The sequence below is a fragment of the Rhineura floridana genome, chromosome 10, assembly GCF_030035675.1.
Source record: "Rhineura floridana isolate rRhiFlo1 chromosome 10, rRhiFlo1.hap2, whole genome shotgun sequence".
Taxonomy (NCBI): Eukaryota; Metazoa; Chordata; class Lepidosauria; order Squamata; family Rhineuridae; genus Rhineura; species Rhineura floridana.
Window position 1 is genome coordinate 48,005,791 of NC_084489.1, and position 19,739 is coordinate 48,025,529.

The window sequence follows — 19,739 nt, forward strand, 5'->3', positions numbered from 1 at the left end:
ATATGTATGGAAGAGGGTATTATTAAGTATAATATTGCCAGCAGTCAGCCTTCCATTATTTGCTATTTTCTCCAATGTAATGCTAATGACTTTTTGAAGTGTATTGTATTTCTATGGTTCCTAAGGTTAAAAAGTCATACAGTCTGATCTGGGAGATCCTGGGCCAGATGAGAGCTTTGATGCAGATATGGGAGCTTGTGTATACCAAGATACTTCCTTACCCACAACAGTGTCAGGTACAGATCTATATATATACATCCCTATCAAAGATGGGGAACCTCTGGGCCTCCAGATGTTGTTGGACTACAACTCCCATCCTCCCTGACTACTAGCCATGCTGGTTGGGGCTGATGAAAGTTGTAATTCAACAGCATCTGGCAGGTTACAGATCTCCCATCCTTGGTGTGTATGAAGCTGCCTCCAAAGTTGGTGCCACTGGGGAAACTTATTGTTGTTTGTGTACATACGCTAACAGAGCTAAGGTCACACTTTGAATCTCTTGGGCATTTCACGTTAAGGGCAATTTAAAAATATGAATCATAGTTCACATGGAAATCAAATTTCCACTTTTAGAAGTGGAAATTTAACTATTGTCAATAAGGTAACCTAATGTTTTGAAATCGTTTTCTTCTTTTTGGAGATTAACCAAAATATTGTACTTAATGATTGTAGAAACTGGAACTTATACAGAACTTCAACTTCTATAAGTTTCTTTTTTTACACAGTTCCAATAATATATGTAAGTCCTACACCAGCCTTTTCCAACCTTTGGATCCCCAGATGTTGCTGAACTACCCACCAGCCCCAGCCAGCATGGCCAACGGTCAGGAATTATGGGAGCTGTAGCCCAACAAACTCTGGGGACCCAAAGGTTGGGAAAGTCTGACTTACACCTTTTAAAGCAGGGTTGCCAAATTTGTAGCCCTTCAGATGTTGCTGTAATTCAGCTCCCATCATTCCCTACCACTGGTCATGCTGGCTGGGTCTGATTGGAATTGGAGACCAACAATATCTGGAGGGCCAAATTGCCCACTTCTGTTTTAATGGCAGTGTGATATAGTGGTTAACCTTAGACCACGGAGACCTAGGGCACTTTCAGATGCTAACTATTTTGGAGCTGGATTCAACTGCATACTATTAAATTATAATTGCACAGTTACAGTATATTGAGAGGTCTTGTGCAACAAGCCTGCTTCCATAAAAGATAGGACATTTTGCCATGGGAAAATGCGGGATAACACCTTGACTACAACATCATTTAACTTCCCTGCAAATAAATACTGTGTGCGTCCCCCCAGTCTCTGAGTGGTGAGAGATCTCCAGGGGTCCCTGTGCTTACCCAGGGTTTGGTTTCCTTGGAAAGAAGGCCAGGAGAAACTGTGGAGTCTTTATGAAATATGGTTTGTTTATTTACACACATTCCAACCTAAGCTTAAGATGGAGGAGTTCGAAGTATCAGCAGTGCAATAGATCTTGCATTTTCCATCAGGCTTACAGGAGGCACCCTAAAGCCATGGTGCAGAGAGCCAGCCTCCAGTTCCCAGCCTTTCCTCAGACTCAACTAAAAACACAAACCTCTCCTTGGCCTCAGGAAGTGGGGGGGGGTTCTCCTGAAGAGTTTCAATAACAGTAGGATCTCCCTGACTCATTTGCCAAGTTAATGGGCACTTGATAGGCCCATTAACTCACCTGGCCACTCTATTTGACTAACAAAGGGGGATCTGGCCAGCAGAGCAGATTTCTCACCTCCAGGTGCAGCGTTCCAAATCAGAGGCTGGAAGGGGACTCATAGAAATCGTCCATATCAATCCCAACCCCATAACAATACTGATTAAAAAGTCAACGGTGTCTGTTTTTCCTGCAAACAAATCTGGATGAATACTCATTAAACAGGGCATCTGGAAGTGCTCCCAGGTTCAAGTCCCCATTCAGCTACAAAGCTCAGTCTCAGTCTAACGTCTATTTCATAGTTACTTGTTATTTATTTATTTATTTATTACATTTATACCACACCTTTCTTTTCATGATAGAAACCCAGCGTAGCTTACATGTGGTTCCCAGGCAGTGTCCCATCCAGGCACTGACCAGACCTGACCCTGCTTAGCTTCAGCTGGTCTGATGTGGTCTGATGCGCCTTCAGACCATAGCCTGGGACGATTGTTATGAGGATAAAACATGTATATCAAAGGCAGATAACTCCCAGTTTGGGGGCAAATTTTTCTGCCCTCTCCCTAAACCTCAAAATGTTATCAGCAGGTGCAAAAAGAGTAAAAAGAGAGAGCGGAGCCCAGCACCCTGACAGGGAAGCAAATTGTCTCCTCCCTGGTCATCAGCTCAATCATTTGATAAGGAAAGAGTGGGCAATAACCCTTCCTCCTCAGTTGATCTGCCTGGATCAGCTGAGAAGGGGGGCTGCCTGTCTCCGTGTGTGTGAGTGAAAGAGTATGTGTGAAAGAGTGTGGTGTGGCCATGCCCACCACATGTCCTCCTGCCCATCAGCTGACGTTACCAGTCATGCCAGCTGTTGGGTGGGCAGGCATGGTTTGGGGAAAATGGTCTCATGAACCAAACTGGATCCCTTGGCAGACCAAAATTGGACCCTGAGTCAGAGGTTCTCCACTCATCTTACGCAAATGGTTCTGAACCTCCAAAAAGGTGCTATGCAGTTCTTGTTGCTGAGATGCAATGTGCTCCTTTACAGACATGTTTGGGAAAAACATACAGGAAGCTCCTTACTGTCTGCGGACAGAGCTCACACTGAATTTATCTTTCACCATTATTGTTATTTCAAGTGGTGTTTGGAAACGCTAAAGAATCAGGCAGGAGTTATATAACACAAAGTCCTGTGTTAAACATGCCTAATTAAAACTCCACATGGTGTCCTTCCTTCTCTGCCCCTCTGCTGTTGCTGAGTCACTACCAGGAAGCTGTTCCCTCAGTCTATGCCTTCCGTTTTATTTGTGTATCTGGGTTACTGCTGTCCTAGTTTTGCTACTTAGTTAGATACATTGATACATGCAATTTCTTTCAAAGAAAGAAGGGATTCTCCCAGTCTATTGATCCTCTAAAGGTGATCATATGTTAGTTAACCAGTTATGAGTACTATTAAGTTAGAATTTCCCTTTTTAGTAGTCAGCCACAGTTTTAAAAAATGTCTCTTTATAGTTTTTAAAAATATTCAATTAATGGTTTTACACGAAACAGGGCAAGAGAGAGGTATGAAGTTTGCAAGTGAACAATAGTTTTGGATCAAACCTGGCAAGTATGAAAATGAACAATGGAGGCATGTTTTCATTAGATTAGAAATATTATTCCTTAGAACTCAAGGTGCAAATTATGCTGTGCCATAATGTTTCTTTCAAGCACATAAGATAAAATTTGCATATCTAAATTGGATCAGCCTGAATGGGTTTCCCTGCTGTCTCATCCTCTCAGCTGCAGTCAGGCTGAAAAGGCCTGGAGGTGGATCCAAATAGTGATTTCAAGTCCATTTTCAAGAGTCTTACTCCAATAAATAATTATAGTAGTTTTATATTGATTTCTTGGTGCGAACGTCAGCAAAAAAAATTTCTCATATGCCACATCCAAAACTAATTTGAATGATAATTGGAAATTTAAATTTAAATAGTTTTCACTGATTTTGTTCTTAGGGAAACTAATAAATCCTTTGTTTTATATTTTTTAAAGTGTGTTGCAAGTCCTTACATGATTACAAAGTATTTGATCCCAAGTAAAAATGTATTTATGCATTGTCAGCATATTCCCCTCCCCGCAATAGTAAAACAGAAGTATGTTAACTATTGGTGTAGTGGTTGGATCATCAGACCAGGATCACAGAGATCTAGGTTTAAATCCCCACTCAGCCACGAAGCTTGCTTAGTGATTATGGGTCAGTCACCATCTGTCACCCTAATCTACTTTTCAGGGTTGTTGTGGTTAAGTGGGTGGTTGCTATCTATTCCTTGGATAAAGGCTGGAATAAACATGCATTAAAACAACAACAACAACATTTTAAGCTTTTACCACTTTTGAAAATTTATAGGATCTCCAGAACAACCTCGTGGACTTAACTTTTCAAGGTTTTTAGCACAAGATGTTTGAAACGGAGTATATCCAACTACTGGATATTGATGGTTAATTACAGAATTTACATTTTGCCATCAAGCCTGGTATATGGTTCTTGCATTGGGGAGTCTTTCTGTTCTGGAGGGGGCTGCACTCCCTCTGAAGGAAGAGGTGGGTAGTCTGGAGATACTCCTTGATCCATCACTATTGTTGGGGGGTCGAAGTGACCTCAGTGGCTAGTGGGCCTATTCCCAGGTTGAGCTGGTCACTAATGCAGTCTGTATGGGGCTCCCCTTAAGGTTGATTTGGAAGCTGCAGCTGGTATAGAATGCAGTGGCTAGGGCTGCAGTCTAATACTTGTCTATTCAGAAGTAAGCTCCATAGGGTTCAATAAGACTTACTCCCAGGTAAGGATGTATTGGATTGCAGCCTAGGTTACTAAGTGGAGCATCCTGCCTTGCACATGCAACATTTGTCCTAAAAGAGCTGTGCTGGCTGCCAGTTTGCTATCAAGTGAAGTTTAAGGTTTTGTGATTAATTTAAAATCCATAAATAACTTGAGAGCAGGTTACCTGAATGACTCCCCCATATAGAAATCCCCAAACACAAAGATCTTTAGAGGGGGTCTTATTAGTGATATCATAAACTGCAGAAACCCATCTTGCAGCAACATAGAAAAATCAGTCCATGTTAGCATGGGCATTGATCAAGGATGATTGGAGTTGTAGTCCAACAACACTTGCAGGGCCACAAATTCACAACCCCTGAATTATATCCTGTCTCCTTTGTTCTGTGAAACTCAAGGAAGGCTTCTCAAGGCACAGGACAGACCTGGGCTTGCTTAGTATGACTTGCTCAGTATAACTGCTGCATTATTTATAAACTCAAAGAGGATAAGAGGGAGGTTGAGGCACCATAGGTTAGGGACACAGTGAACAGAAATGCAAGTATGGCAGATGTAGAGAATAAGGTGTGGCAACTCAAATGAGGTGAAATGATAAGGAATACCAGTAAACTAAAGAGGTAGGTTGGGGGGCTTAATGCATAGAACTGAGGTCTTATCAGCAGGAGTAGGAGTGATAGCATGCTATTAGTTACTCTTCAGTGTTGCTCTGTGCTGCCATAGACTGTTGGTAAAGAAAATACAGCACATAGGCTCTGTATAAGGGATAGGGAACTTGTGGCCCTCCAGATGTTGTTGGACTCCAATTCTCAGCAGGGCCAGTGGTCAAGGATGATGAGAGATGTAGCCCAACAATCTCTGGAAGGCCACATGTCCCCTTCCTTGCTCTCTGTGGAGCAAGTGACTACTTGAAGTAACTAAGAGTAGACTACAGGATTTTCCATATGCATTATCTGAAGCATTTGGAGGTTTAAATGGTCCTCATTTAGCAAAGTGTTTTAGACTTTCTTCTGAAACATACAAGGCTTTGAAAAACTAATGGGATATCAGAATCGTAGCATCTTGGTTTTTTATGGTGCATACTTGTGTAGCTTAAGCAGTGGCACTGTTTAAATATTCCAAATCTACCCGAAATTTACATGTTACAAAACCAATAGTAAAAAAAGAAAGAAAATAATAACTGTCCATGGTGCTGATTCTTGAACACTAACAAATACGAGAGCTTTATACTTCTGTAGAGAAGCCATTTTCAAACCTTATCATAACCTAGGTACCTGCCTAACTCAAGGGAGGAAAGTTTGTTATCACAGTTATATGAAATCAAAGGTACCCAGGGCAGGCACCAGGAATTCAAGTGTTCTGTGAAGTGTATGTGTGAGGGGTACATCAGAGTGAGTGAGCAAGCGAGAGATTTTGCAGAACCATAATGTACAGATACTCAGTTACTTGAATGAGATCTTCCTGAATGCTTACATTTTTGCCTGAGAAAGTAATATCTGAGAGTAGGGGCAAATCATTACTGTGATATTTTGGGAAAAGAGAATATTTAGGCCAGCCTTGAAAATAGGTTTTACTGTACATACTTGTATTAAAGAATTTTTCTCTGATTTGAAGGCTCCAAGACACACACAGGGCTCCAGTGTTCACAGAAAGCGTCACTTGGCAGGGATTGACTGGGTCAGTCCAGGGAGTAGTTAATGTCTCACTACAGGAGAGGTGATTCTCACCACTCAAGGAAGTGGTGGTTTGACCCATCCTAAAAATTTCCTTCCTGGGCCCTGTATTAGACAACTACCACCCAGTCATGAATGTCCTTTTCTTGGGCAATGTGGTTAAGAGGGTCGTGGTGGGCCAGCTGCAGTTGTTCATGGAGGAAGCAGATACTATAGACCCATTTCATTGTGGCTCCTCAGTGGCACTGAAACTGATTGGGATTTGGCCCCCAGAGCCAAAAAAGTTCCCCACTCCTAATTGATAATATTTGCACAGTCAATTGACTGGTATCTCACTTCTAGCAATTATCTATTTTATTTTATTGCATTTATACCCCACCTTTCTTGCATCAAGGAACCCAAGGCAGCATACATGTGGTTCCTAGGTTGTCTCCCACACTCAGACCTGTTTAGCTTCAGCGAGGTGGTGGTCTCATGTGCCTTCAGACTAAATTCTAGGACCATGTAATAGCCATGTAAAAATCTCTGAAATATGATCTATTTATTCAATATCTATCTGATACATACACCTTTTCTGACATAAAATGCTTTCTTTTTTATCTGTTGAAAAGCATTTCACAATCAGATAGAACGTGGGTCATTATGGTTAGGAAAATCAGTGTACAAAACTTAATTAAAATGGAAATGACTCATTGACTGTAAAACATTGCATATTTTTGGAAGCTGCATAATTTCCTTTGTGGAAAAGCAATATGCATATATATGTATGTATGATCAGAGAAATAATTTGTTTTGGTGTAGCAATGCCAATTATTCTCAGCATGCACTGGCTCTATAAAATTTGAAAAGCACAACAAAAATAGCTGCATGTTTCAAGAAATAAAATACAATCAGCTGAAAAAAATAAACTGCATACAATGAACATGATCCTGTTTGTGAACGTGGTAAAGTGAGAAACAATACTTTGTGTGTTTTTTTGGGGGAGGATGGGCACCAAAAACATTTTGTATTTGTGTTTTGCAGTTATTCAGTTGAGATGATTAAGAATTTCGATTCAGCTTCTCTTTTCTTAATAACCTAGGAATTCGTGGCTAACCATTTTCCAGTAATTAAATGGGATTTTATCCAACAAAGTCATCCCAAGACTTCTGCTTGTTCAAGAGGACTTGCCTCCCTCTCCTCTCCCTGCACCCCCCCAAATCTGCTTTGGAGGGTTGAGGGAACCCCCCCCCCGAACAGATTTGGGAAGGTGGGGCGAGAGCTGTACGGGGAGAGAAAAGGGAGAGGAAATACAGTTGCACAGTTAGAAGTTCTTGCACTCATGGGATATCTTTGTTGGATAGAGCACATGGAATTTTTGTTTCATGTAAAGCTAAGGCAAAATATCAGCTTTAGTCAGTAACATAAAGTTATTCAGGTATAGGAAAGGTTTAAGGAGACAGGAGGGAGGTAGTTTGCCAAATTAACTTTTAGGCTTAGATTTATTAAATTTATATTTAATAACTACAAAAAGTCCTGAAGCAATTTACAACCAGAATAAAAATATATAAATATGTACAAATGTTTTTAAACTGCCCCCATCTGCTTTTTTGATAGCTCCTTTTGTATAGGTTTCTCAACCCATCCCAGGACCATGTCTTAGGCCAGGCATAGGGAACCTTTGGCCCTCCAGATGTTGTTGAATTACAACTCCCATCATCCCTGGCCATTTTCCATGCTTGCTGGGGCTGATAGGAGCAACATCTGGAGGGTCAAAGGTTCCTCACGCCTGTCTTAGCAGTCCAGTTGGTCTATATGTCCCCTGTCTCTTTCTCTCATTCTAGGTCAGTCTCCCCCAACCTAGTGCCCTTCAGATGTTTTGTTTGGACTACAACTCCCATAAGCCCCTGCCAGTTCTCTTGGCTCCTCTTTCACTAACTTCAAGAAACATTGTTATTTTTCAGCCTTAGGGCCAGAACAATCCATTCTCTTCAGATGACAAAGCCATGACAGGAAACTTCTTTTTACTTTCTAACAAGAAAAAAATGCTAGTGTTTAAAATTATAAAATACGTGGGACTGAAGTAAAATCTATGGAAAGACTGAAGAGGGGAATGTTGGATGTACCATAACAAACCATAGGTTTGCATTTCCACACAGTCTTGTTTTGCGCACAGTATCTGAAGAATGAGAATATCCACAAATGGCTCATAAACAGAGTGTGTGGGGGGAACAGGCACAAATCTAAATTATTTGTTTTCTGGTAATTATTAGGAAGAGTTCTCGAAAGGGCAGGGGTGGCCCTTCCCTTCAGAATTCCAGAATGAAGTTAGCATTTACTTTGATTGATATGTATTCCTAGATATAAATATGAAGCTTTCTCTAGTATTTTATGCTCTGCATTCATACATCAGTGCTGATGACAAGTTGACAATCTACTCATTCATATTTATGTCCCTTTCCTTTGCCATTTGTTTTTGTAGCTAGATAGTGATGATAGGTTTGTGATCAGTATATTCTGCTGCTGGTGCTACTCAGCAAATTCAAGCATTACATGAGCAGTGCAGCGATCATAATGAACATTCATCACCCTTACTCATATCATCTCTCTGTAATGAAGAAGGTACCTTGCTTCACTGAGTGGCACCACCAAGAATAAATTTATGTTCTGCAGAAAATGTTCAAAACATGTTATGACCGAGGTTATCTTCTGTATCTCAAGGTATGAGCTCTCTGCATTGCCAGAGCTGCCGGTGCCAATTCATTAGAAAGCTTCCCTGACTATGTGCCAGCCAGAGAATCATAATAGTGCTGTATTTAAACCAGTAATGGTATCTGCTGTCATTGACCACATTAGTCCTATATTGCATCCTTAGAAGTGTCATGACATCTTAAGGTTCATTTGTTCTATGATGGGGCAGTGTAAATGTCCCTATGCTAAGGATTATGCTAAGGTCCCTGTGCTAAGGACATTTTTAGAGTTCACAGATTTCAAATGAGCACTATTTAGTGGAAATGCAGAATACAAGCTTAACCAACAAATAAACGAACTATCAGTGACAGTGGATGACAGTGGATTGGCTTCAGAGTAAGTTAGTTGCACTTAGCTCCCATTGAAATAATTTTTTTGAGTTGTTTGTCCCATTGTTTTCAATGGCACAAAAATTCAGCTAACAAAGGCTGTAATTCTGCACCCACTTATGTGGGAGTAAGCACTGTTGAAATCTGTGGCACTTCTGAGTAGATTGCACCGTCTAGATGCAACCCAATATGAAAGAAGACCCTATAATTCAGTCATGCCTACCTACAGAAGTTCTTCTAGTTCAGGGACAGGGAACCTTTTTCAGCCTGAGGATTATATTTCTTTCTGGGCAACCTTCTGGGAAACACATCCCCTTCTATTCACCTTCATTGTAGCTTTGTGACTCCAGATGTCCTAGTAATAAACTGGATGCCACCTGGTAGCAAACAACATGGATATATCAGTCCAGATCCTCATCTGAACCAAAAAGAAGAGGACAACAACATGACCTCCTAAATAATTTACCTGTTGGAATTTGCAGTTTTCCAGAACTGCCACCTTAGGGAGGAGCAAGGTGTCCAGTTTCTGTGGACGATACAGGCATAGTGGAATGGGGGGGGGATATTTTATGAGATTTGGTTTGGTCTGATCTCTGCTCAAGGGAACCACAACACTAGACAAAAAAGAAAAAAATTGGCGATCTACTTTTAATTTATTAATGTTGGCAGAACCCTTATTATGAATATTCTAACTTTGCAGGACAAATGTATCTTCTTTAGCAAACAGTGGATAGGAAATTAGAACAAAATGCTTCACATCCTCAAACAATAATTGTCACTTGATACAAAGTCATGAGAAGCCCATTGAATGATATGTGTTGGTTAACTATGACACCTAGAGGCCACATACACTGTCTTAAAAATTTGCCTTTTGTTATTTTCAGTTAACATCTATCAGTTTGGGTATTTACTGGACAATTTAATACATCTACAATATTACATATTAATTTGATTCTAAAACTCATAATAATAATAATGTATAAGTACAATAACAAGTATAGTGTTTTTAAAAACTTGTTAACCCCCCTCACTTTCACACTTCTATAACATCAATACAAATCATGTGGCATTAATAGTCTAGCATCACTCGGAAAATAATCCTCCAAATTCTAAGAGAGGCATACTTGGTATTTTAACAGGCTATTAAATTAAGGCTGGAGTCCTAGGTAAACTTGGAAACAAAGGAATCAGTGGTATTTACTTCTGAGTAAACACATCTAGGATAGTATAGAAATTAATTGTGATTCTCTTAAGTGTTTCACAATCTCATCCTATGAATATTCACTTGGAAGTAAGCTCCCCTGAATTCAACAGAACTCATTCCAAATAACTGCATAGAATACACCTTAGCCAGTCAGTGAGAGGAAAATCCCAAGAATGCCTCTGGGTGCATGGAAGGAGGGGAAAAAGTGAGAAGGTCATAGAGCTCTGTTGAACTGTCTCTCATGGGCACCCCCTTTATTTCCAGCCATCAGCAATCTGGTGGTGGCTCTTTATTGCTTCATTTTGAGCTGCCCTTAATTTCTGCTGGTGTAAAAATTAAAGAAGACCACATTACAGAGGACAGAGGACTCGGTGCAAGCAAGAAAACTCATTTTTACCATATTTACAACTGGGAGAGGAAAAGAAAGTAGAGATGCCAGTTCAATATGTGGTGGGCTGAGGGAGCACAGTGAAGAAGGGAAGAAAGCAAGGTGGTGGTGTCTGTTGAGCCCCAACTCCCCCAGGAGGAGCAGGGAGAGGAGTTGGTTGAGCCCCAGCTTCCCCAGATAGATCAGGGAGAGGAGCCAGAGGTGGATGAGGTTTTCGAGGGCATTGAGGGAGGGGGTGAAGTCGACAGCCCCCCAATTCCCATGGACAGTCCTCTCGTCAATGCAGAGCTCGCTCCGCCTACAAGCACCCCAACAGCCATTGGGTGATGACCTCGTGCACGGGTCAACTCCACCCCACCAGGACTCCCCACCTGGCACTTCAAACTCTTCTCCACCAGCAGGTTCCCAGCCCCCTGAAGTCAAGCCAGCACCTAGTGAGCCTGTCCTGTCAGATGAGCAGGCGGAGGCTCGCCCCCCTCGAGACGCCGTGAGAAGCGGGTCAGTGAGAAGGTGAAACTTTGAAGGAGTCAGAGATTATGGGCGAAGACCTTTTCTATTTAAGGCAGTGCCCCCCTGATTGGGGTGCCGAGTCAACTTACTCCACACGCTGCAGAGCATGCTTAGGTAGCCTAGTTAGAGTCAGTAGTGAGTCAGCATAGAGAGGTCTATGAAGCTCACTGCTTTCGATGTAACCGTTACTCTAATAAAACAAGAATTAATTCCAGTCTCGTGTCCGTCTTGTTTCTTGGACTCTGGGCAAGACAGCATCATGGGAAGAGGTCACAGTGGTGTGGGCCTCCCAGAGAGCACCTTTCCTACAGCTGCTTCAAACCTGGCAGCAGCACTGAGTGGGATGATGCCTGGAGATTGGGGCCCTCTAGTTCCACCACCCCCAGAACCTCAAGGTAGCAGGTAGCCCAGGAGAGGGCGTTTTCTGTTGCAGCCCCTAAGTTTTGAAACTCCCTCATAGAGATTCATCTGGCACCTTCACTGTGCAGTTTTGGGTGAATGCTGAAGACACACGTCTTTATCCTGGGCTTTGACACTTCAGATATATACTTTTGGGACCCACTTAATTTTTTTTGATGTGGTTTAAAGTTGCTTTTAATTGTTTTTGATGATGCACTTTAAACTGTTGTCACCTACCCTGGGACCTCAGGGTGAAGGGCATGCAATTCAAGATAAGATCAACTGAGAGCAAGGGCAAAGCTTTCTGGATCTGTCACATATAGGTGATCCTAGCCAATCATGTTGCAGATGATCACATAGTAAAGGTGAGGATGTCAGGACACTATGTAGCCAATCATATTTGGTTATGTAATAAGGCCATTGTGGCCACAGAAAACACATTAAGAGAATGGGGGGGGGTTGTGTGAGACATGTAAATGAAGAGGTGAAGATTTTTGCTGAAAAATTGTTGAAAGGCATGTATTGTTTAGAATAGCCAAAAATGTTATTGAAATAAGTGAGTTTTAGCTCAACTCTAGTAGCAACACAAATTTATTTAGTTACTTTAAACATTTACATCCCATCTTTCCTCCAAGGAGCTCAAGGTAGCACATAGGATTCTCCCTCTCCCCATTTTATTTTCACGACTACCCTGTGAGATAGGTTAGGCTGAGAGATGGTGACTGACACCCAGTTTGTCACCCAGTGAGCTTCATGACTGAGGGGTAGAACCTTGCTCTCCCAGGCTGTAGTCAGACACTCTAACCACTGCACCACACTGACTCCCTGTTTGCATGTCTGTAACCAACACTGTTGTTTTAGAGCTTTAATTCTTTATTTCCTGGCTTATTTCAGTCTAGAAACCCTTTGGCTGTCTTAAGCATAGGACATAGTATGTAAGCATTCAGTTCATCCTAACCATCTACACAGATGTTTTACAAGTTGCCAGAGCTGTGTTGGAGCATCTGCAATGGTGGCAGCAATCATAGTGTCATGAGCTAGGGTTGGCTATTCAACCACAATGGGTGGTGAAACAAGTCTTCTCACAAAGCAAATTATAGGGAAGGTCTGCTGCTCATTGGTCAAAGAGGCTAAAAAGACAGTATGATGTCACAATGGGATGCTGGGGCAAGTCAGCATAAGGTTACATCGCTCGTAATATGAAGGAGAACAGGCTATGTTTGTCTTCAGAAACAGGTTGTCCTAACATAGATGTGGTGTGGGTGTGATCCTTTTGTTTTGTGTACATTTCTAAAGAAAGACATTGGCTCATCAGTCAAACTGGAAACAACAGGGAGACATGGATGTATGTTCATTTTAACGATATAACTGAAGAATGATTGAAAGTGTATGTGTTTTTAACGCTGTAAAAACTAGGCATCCATATTTACAGCCCTGTATTCTGATCTTGAGCAGTGGGTTTTTGTGGTTATCAGACTGAATATTTCCATGTTCAAATTGCATGGCAGTTCATTCAACATGATCAATTCCTTGTGTTAATTGAAACTATCCAACATTTATGAAAATGAGTTTGCACCGTGCCATAGATTTTATAATTTTATTTAGACCAACTTCAGATAATGTGAGAATTCATAATGTAAGGTTGTTTAAGCATGAGTTGTATGGAACTTTGTTTTATTTCTGTTTTTAAATGCAGATTTGTTGAAAACACATTAGAATCTGGAATGTCTGCAGTAATGTTCATGTTAGGGTTAGGTTCAGAAGACAAGTCCCTAACAGCACCTCAGTCTCCCTGAACTTGCAAAAGCCAATGGATACAAAATGAGGCATGGGCCCTTTACAAAACACAACCAGCTCTGTCAGGTAGGCAGGGCCATCATAGGGTGTCATCAGTCTACATAAGGCTTAAGGCCTCTGCTGAGACAACATCCCTCTATAGCTGCAACAGAAATGAGAGAGCTCCAGTTATCAGGGCTTTCTGGGGAGCTGTCTGAGATTGATACTACATGGAATTATGTTTAAGAGATTTGAGTTGGCCTGCCCAGAAGAGACTGGTCCATCAGTTGTGCCCATTTCCCTTGTCAGCCTCAAGTGTCAGTGGAACAGGATACACTCCATTGTTGTTGTGCTGTACTGGCAGTTTCACCATGTGTCTGTGTGGTTTGGCAAGGCTTTCTCCCTGATTCTACTATGGACCTGAGGGAATGGGACAGACAGTCCTTTACCCTGATCCAGTGATGTTTAATTGACTAGTTGGGCAGAATTTGGATGATGAGGGGTTTTTAGGTAGAATCCCAAAGTGCACCTCATTTGGGGGAAGGGTCATAGCTTCATAGCAGAGCAACTGCTTTGCCCACAGGAAGTTCCAAGTTTAATCCCTGTCATCTTCAGGTAGGGCTGGATATATCCTTTGTCTGAAACCCTGGAGAGTTCATATCAATCTGTGTAGGCTGCTGAGCATGATGGACTTAGTATAAGGCAGCTTCTTATGTTCTTATCTCACTGAAAGGAATATGGTGCTAATAGAGGACATTGGCATTAATTAGGATGTGGAGATGGTTTTCCTTATTCACATTTTGTCCAAATTGTCAAGTAAGCATGACTGGACTTGGGCAAGAGAGAGTAGGCCTGGTTGCCCCAGCAAGGAAGACACATTCCTTTGTCACTCAGCCTCTTTCACCTTGTAAACAGGATTCTATCTGTTTGCAAAGGCGTGTGACAAGTGGCTGAAAAGGGGAGGTGTATTTCACAGAGACATAATGTTCATGCAATGTGACCTCAATTTCAGCTTAGAATTCACATAGACACGTTCTGTTGTCTGTTGTCACTATGGGTTACTCTGTTATCACTGTGTGTCACATTTATTAGGAAGAAGTTTTGACATGCACAAAGCCCTTCTGTTCTAGAGATGCATTCCAACCAATAAGAACACCTGTATTATGAAAATTAACTTGGTGAGAAAAATGGTTTGTGACATTAGCAGTTAAAATAACCAGTGGTTATAGTCAAGTGTTCATATCTGACTACTGTTGTGGTTTCAGTGAATATCATGGGGATTTAGTTTCTAAAATGTTCCTAAAGTCCCCTGCATCAGGCCTGGTTGGGTAGCCAAATATCTGTATTATTATCAGCTTTTAAGTTTGGCATGTCTGCCAACTTATATAAAAAGATTAATCATATTGAGAACTGGTAACTAATAAACTCTGAATAGGATTCCTAGCTGATGCTGTCGTCTGAACATGATCCTCGGCATGGTTTCTTTCTCCTTCTTCTTAAAAAATAGGGTATACCTTTCCTCAAGCTTTTGCCCTCCAGATATTTTGGACTACAACTCCTCATCCCTACTCATTGGCCATACTTACTAGGGCTAATGAGAGTTGAAGTCCAAAATATATGGAGGGCACCAAGCTGGGGAAGGCTGAGGGTGGCCAGGTTGGGCCCTGGCCAAGGGTCCAGAGGGGCCTCTCAAGGGCCCTTCCTTAGAGTGAGGGTGGTGCTCCCATTCCATGATCCATGGTAGCATCGGGTCCTGCGACCCAATCCTGCCGTGGATCAGAGAGGGACCTCCCAGGCAACTGCCCCAATACAGACAGTGCGGGCTTCAATAAGCCCACCCGCACACCCCACCTACCTCTCTTGTTAGTGTGAATGCCATGCACACTATGCGTGAATGCCTGCAAGAGGACACAAGAGGACGACGGGGGCTTCCCTAAGGGGCTGAGGCCCCTGCTGCCATCTTGGTTGATGACAGGCATGTGCGCATGTCATTCACATGACACAAGAGATAGGTGGGGCATGCAGGTGGGCTTATTAGCCCTGCGCTGCCTGTATGGGGTGGTGTTGGGCTATGGCACCATGGGCCCAGGGCAGGCTGATGCTCAAGGGTCCAGTCATGCTTGGCGCCAGCCCTGATTATAGAACCATGCAAATGAATTCCATTTTATTAATACATATAGATTCCCCTACCCCCAAAATTTCTAAAGCATAGGCTGTGATCTAAACAGCTAATTGGACACTTTCAGGTGTTTCTATGTGCACTCCAAAAAAGCTCACCTTTTCTTTCCAACCACGTCTGTTACTCACTTTGCATGAGAACATGGATGGGAATCTGTGGCCTTCCACATGTTGCTGGACTACAACTCTCATCATCCCTGACCATGGAGCTTGCTAATTGGGGCTGATGGGACTGGAGTCCACCAACATTTGGAGGGTTACAGATTCTTCACCCTTGTTTTAGAAGTTGCTCTGAAGATGGCCTGAGTTTTGGGAATGGCATTCTGTATGAAGGGTTACTTTTTGAAGTAGGAGATGCAGAACCCAGTCTTGCATATTGAGTGTACCATGTAAAACCCTTTGGATCAAGGCCACAGAAGTATGGTATTAAGAAAGGTGCCAATCAATGTGTTGCCTTAAGTAACCAAACTATTTTTGAATTCTGCCGCTCCACCCATTGTATCACATACAACTTCGTGAACCCCAACAACTGGTCCTACTTAACAGTTCCCTGCTGAGATAATTCTTTGCTCCTAAGTTCAAAAGCTCTGTTTAAAAGCATCACAAGGCATAATCCATAGTTGCAGCAAACCACAGCTTCACACATTTGTGTGTTCAGGCATTCAAGTATTTATCAAAGAAACTGGATGGCATCCAAATTTGATTTGGGTATTCAAAATGGAATTTTTACTTAAGATAAAATATTTTCAAGGAACCGCCTCCCTTTGAAATTTGTGCGTTTTATACATTCAGATGGTGCAAACGTGGATGTTCACCCAAGTAAACATTTTTTTTTTTTTTGCAATCTGTCACTGAATGATAAAAGCTTTGTTGATGATGGTGAGTGCTAAGCTTCCTGGCTATGAAGTGAACAAGAGCTGTATAGGAAAGAATGCCAACAGTGGAGAGTGGTGGCTCCAATGTCAGAGGGGCAGTGAGTCCGATCCGAGTTTTAGTCTAAACTTTCGAGGAACTGTCCATGGTGCAAAGCTCCTTGAAAGTTTGGATTAAAACCCAGAGCGGATTCACTGCCACACTGACATCAGAGCCACCAGTCTCCACTGAATACCAAGTGCATCCCCTTTTGACTGCATAACGTACCTGGTACAACAAGTCCCCTGTCAGAAATGGATGCTATAAATTTGTTAGGCTCATAGCTGTCTGTGTATTCCTTATCAACCTATATGTTGCCGCTTTTTCAACAGCTGAGGAACAGTAATCCACACTTGTTTATCTCTCTTAATCACAGCCTCCCAGTGCCAGGCTTTCTGAGCCTTTAATTCCCTCTTAGAGACGAAACAGAGTTGAAGGTAAACAAAGGCAAATTTGCAACCTTCAACATTGCTAATTTGCTCTGATGTCAGAATATTTAAATAGATGATGACCTGGGTATTATTTTATCAAGGCTGCTTTTCATTCCAGTGCATGTGGAAGAAGTGGAAGGTTCTGGCAAATGACAGCATTCACAAGAGAGGCTTGGCTCAGGTTTTCTCTTTCAACTGCAGTAGCATCATCATTTAAAACTCCCTGGTTGCTCTGCTGCGAGAATGCTTTTTTGCTTAACCCCCCCCCCCAAGTCTTACAATACCTCTTCTCAGAACATTACTTCTAAGCTTTTACTTTTCTAGATATATGGAGGAAATAGGCCAGCTTTGTCTTTTGTTCCAGTTCATTGGGGTGAATTTAAAGTAATGCTGTCTCGGTGAGTGGCCAAGTAAGTTATATTCAAGGATGGACTTACTGAAATCAGTTGATTTAAGTTAGTCATGACTAACTTAAGTCCATCGATTTCACTAGGTCTACTCTGAGTATGACTTTATATGGATACCACCCACCACTTAAATAGAAGTAAAATCTTTGGCACTTTTTGTCCTCTTCTATGTCTCTCCCCCCCCTCACCTGGTACAACCCATTGAGATGGAAACCTATTCAGTATAATCCTCATTTCATGTTTACCAACACATTCAGTGGTAATTGCACTTCAAAATTACTTTTTGCTTGATTGAGCAGTTTATTTTTTGTGAACAACTAAATTGTTCAGGTTGCCTGTATAGATGAAAGTATGTAGCCCCCCCTCTCTCTTTCACACACACAATTCCTTCTAATTTTTAATAAGTTACTTTGTTTCCTTCATTCCTTCTTTGCATGCAGATATGAGAGGAATGGGTAAGTAACTAGAAAAAACAACACTGGATGGGTTTTAATTTTTTGCAGCTGTATTTCTCTTCTCACTTGAATATTAAGGGGCAATTTAATCAGTTGCATGTCTAAGTATCCCCACTAGACCTTACTGTGTGTTCAGTTTGTGCATCAGCATTCTGATTGTCCATAAGCATGGTTAGTTTACCAGATTTGCTGTTCTCAAAGTCATGATTCTCTTCAGTACCACATTTTGTATTGCATTGGTGTCAGCTCACCTAAGTGGGAATTACATGATGTCAACTTGCTTTAAAGGAACAGAGTAATAATTGGTGTTGAACAGTTGCTACTTGTCTGTCTTAAACATGCTCAGGAATGAGCATGGTTTTTTTTAAAGATGATAATATTTTATTATATATCCAAGATTGTAGTCATTTTTCTGATAGATGTGCAAAAAATAGCATTTTGCAGTTGGTTGTATTCATGTGATTACAGCATTTGGTTATTTGTGTTTTTCTTCTCCCCTCTCCTCTCTTCCTCGGTCTTCTCTCCTCCCCTCCTCTTTCCCTGTTTTTTTCTCTCTCTCCAGCTGGTGTAAATGACGGCTGCTGCCTCCCAGACCAAGATAACCTGCTCAGTCAGCTGGAGCCCCCTGTGGACAGCTGTCTCTCTCTCAGCTGATGGAAACTGCTACTACCCACTGAATGGGGAAGAGTGAAGTAACCACAGTACAAGCAGCCGCCGCCACCGCAGCAGCTGAAACAGCAGCGGCTACAGCAGCAGCAAGCAAGGGCTCTATTGTTCCTTGGTGTTAAACAGTTTTTTCCTTTTCATTTGGCATGCACAATAGCTGGAAAGCAATTTCCATTCTGCCCTCCCTGTGAAGACATTCCGAAGGGGCAAGAAATTACTCACGCAAGGATTGTCTATTGTGCTGCAGATTTTGACACTGAAGCAGGCTTCTGGAAGGCATGGGGCTGAGAGAGAAGAGCACAGCTTTATTCCATGGTCCAGGGGTTTCTGTTTCAAGCGAGTGTATTGGAGTTCTTGTGCTTCTCCTGTTTGGAATCTGGGGAGCTAAGACACAAAGTGAATTTGAAACTTCATCTGTGTATTTGTGGAAGCCTGGTAAGTGAAGGAGAGGGGTGTATTACTGTCTTGCCTTTCATTGCATGTTGTATCGGTTATTGATGCTCCTATTGAATACATTTGCCCTGGCTTGTTTTACTGGACAATATCAGTTTGTGAACATTCAATGACAGATAGCTGTCCAGGCTGTACTACTTAACCTCTCTGTTGTTTTCTATACCCTGGGCTAGCAGATAAGTGATTTAAGAAGGCAGGGCAAAATATAACAATAATAATGACAGCAATGCCTGATAGTCCCCTAAGAATGTTAAAAAGTGGACAAAGAATAGATGAGAACCTGCATGCCTTTCCATCTACCCTATCATGGAATGCATTCATAATCATGTGTGAGGAGCTGGGGTTGTTAAATTCAGGTTTGTTGCATGGCATATAGGACACATGAAAGCTAATGATGGATTAGGTGAAATAACCCAAGGCTTGCCAGATCTCATAACGAGCCTGTGGCAAATGGGCTATACAGATTCAGCATCATTCCAGACAGGTAATTTTCATGATTGTGGAACTAAGAAGTAATGTGTCTGATTTCAAAGACTCTGCAGGCACGACTGTGTCTCTTTTCAACTTTTCAGTGAAAATCAATGTTCCTATGTATGGATTTGCTGCATTGATCTATAGCCCTTTAGTGGTGTGTTAGTGACACTAGTATGTTTCTTAAAACACTGTCAACTAACCTATTTCCTGTTTCAAAGATACTCCCAGGCTTTTTGAGAGCAAACCTTAAGATTTAAATGAGTTTTCAACTTGCAGTGTTTTAGAA

The 19,739-nt window shown here is 41.8% G+C and overlaps 1 protein-coding gene across 7 annotated transcripts in view; it reads left to right on the forward strand.

The window, feature by feature from the left end:
- THSD7A (thrombospondin type 1 domain containing 7A) overlaps nt 1–19,739 on the forward strand; it is a 421,600-nt gene that overhangs the window by 69,070 nt on the left and 332,791 nt on the right. For 5 of the 7 annotated variants that reach the window (XR_009758098.1, XM_061586309.1, XM_061586305.1 and 2 more), the window contains exon 2: nt 18,423–18,961. Coding sequence is in view for 6 of the 7 variants with exons in the window: in XM_061586309.1 (XP_061442293.1) it covers nt 18,805–18,961 (157 nt within the window). In the remaining variant the exon portion in view is untranslated. Of the gene's footprint in view, nt 1–17,344; nt 17,397–17,802; nt 17,861–18,422; nt 18,962–19,739 lie in introns of those variants that run through there. The other 2 variants (XM_061586306.1, XM_061586307.1) reach the window with 2 other exon arrangements.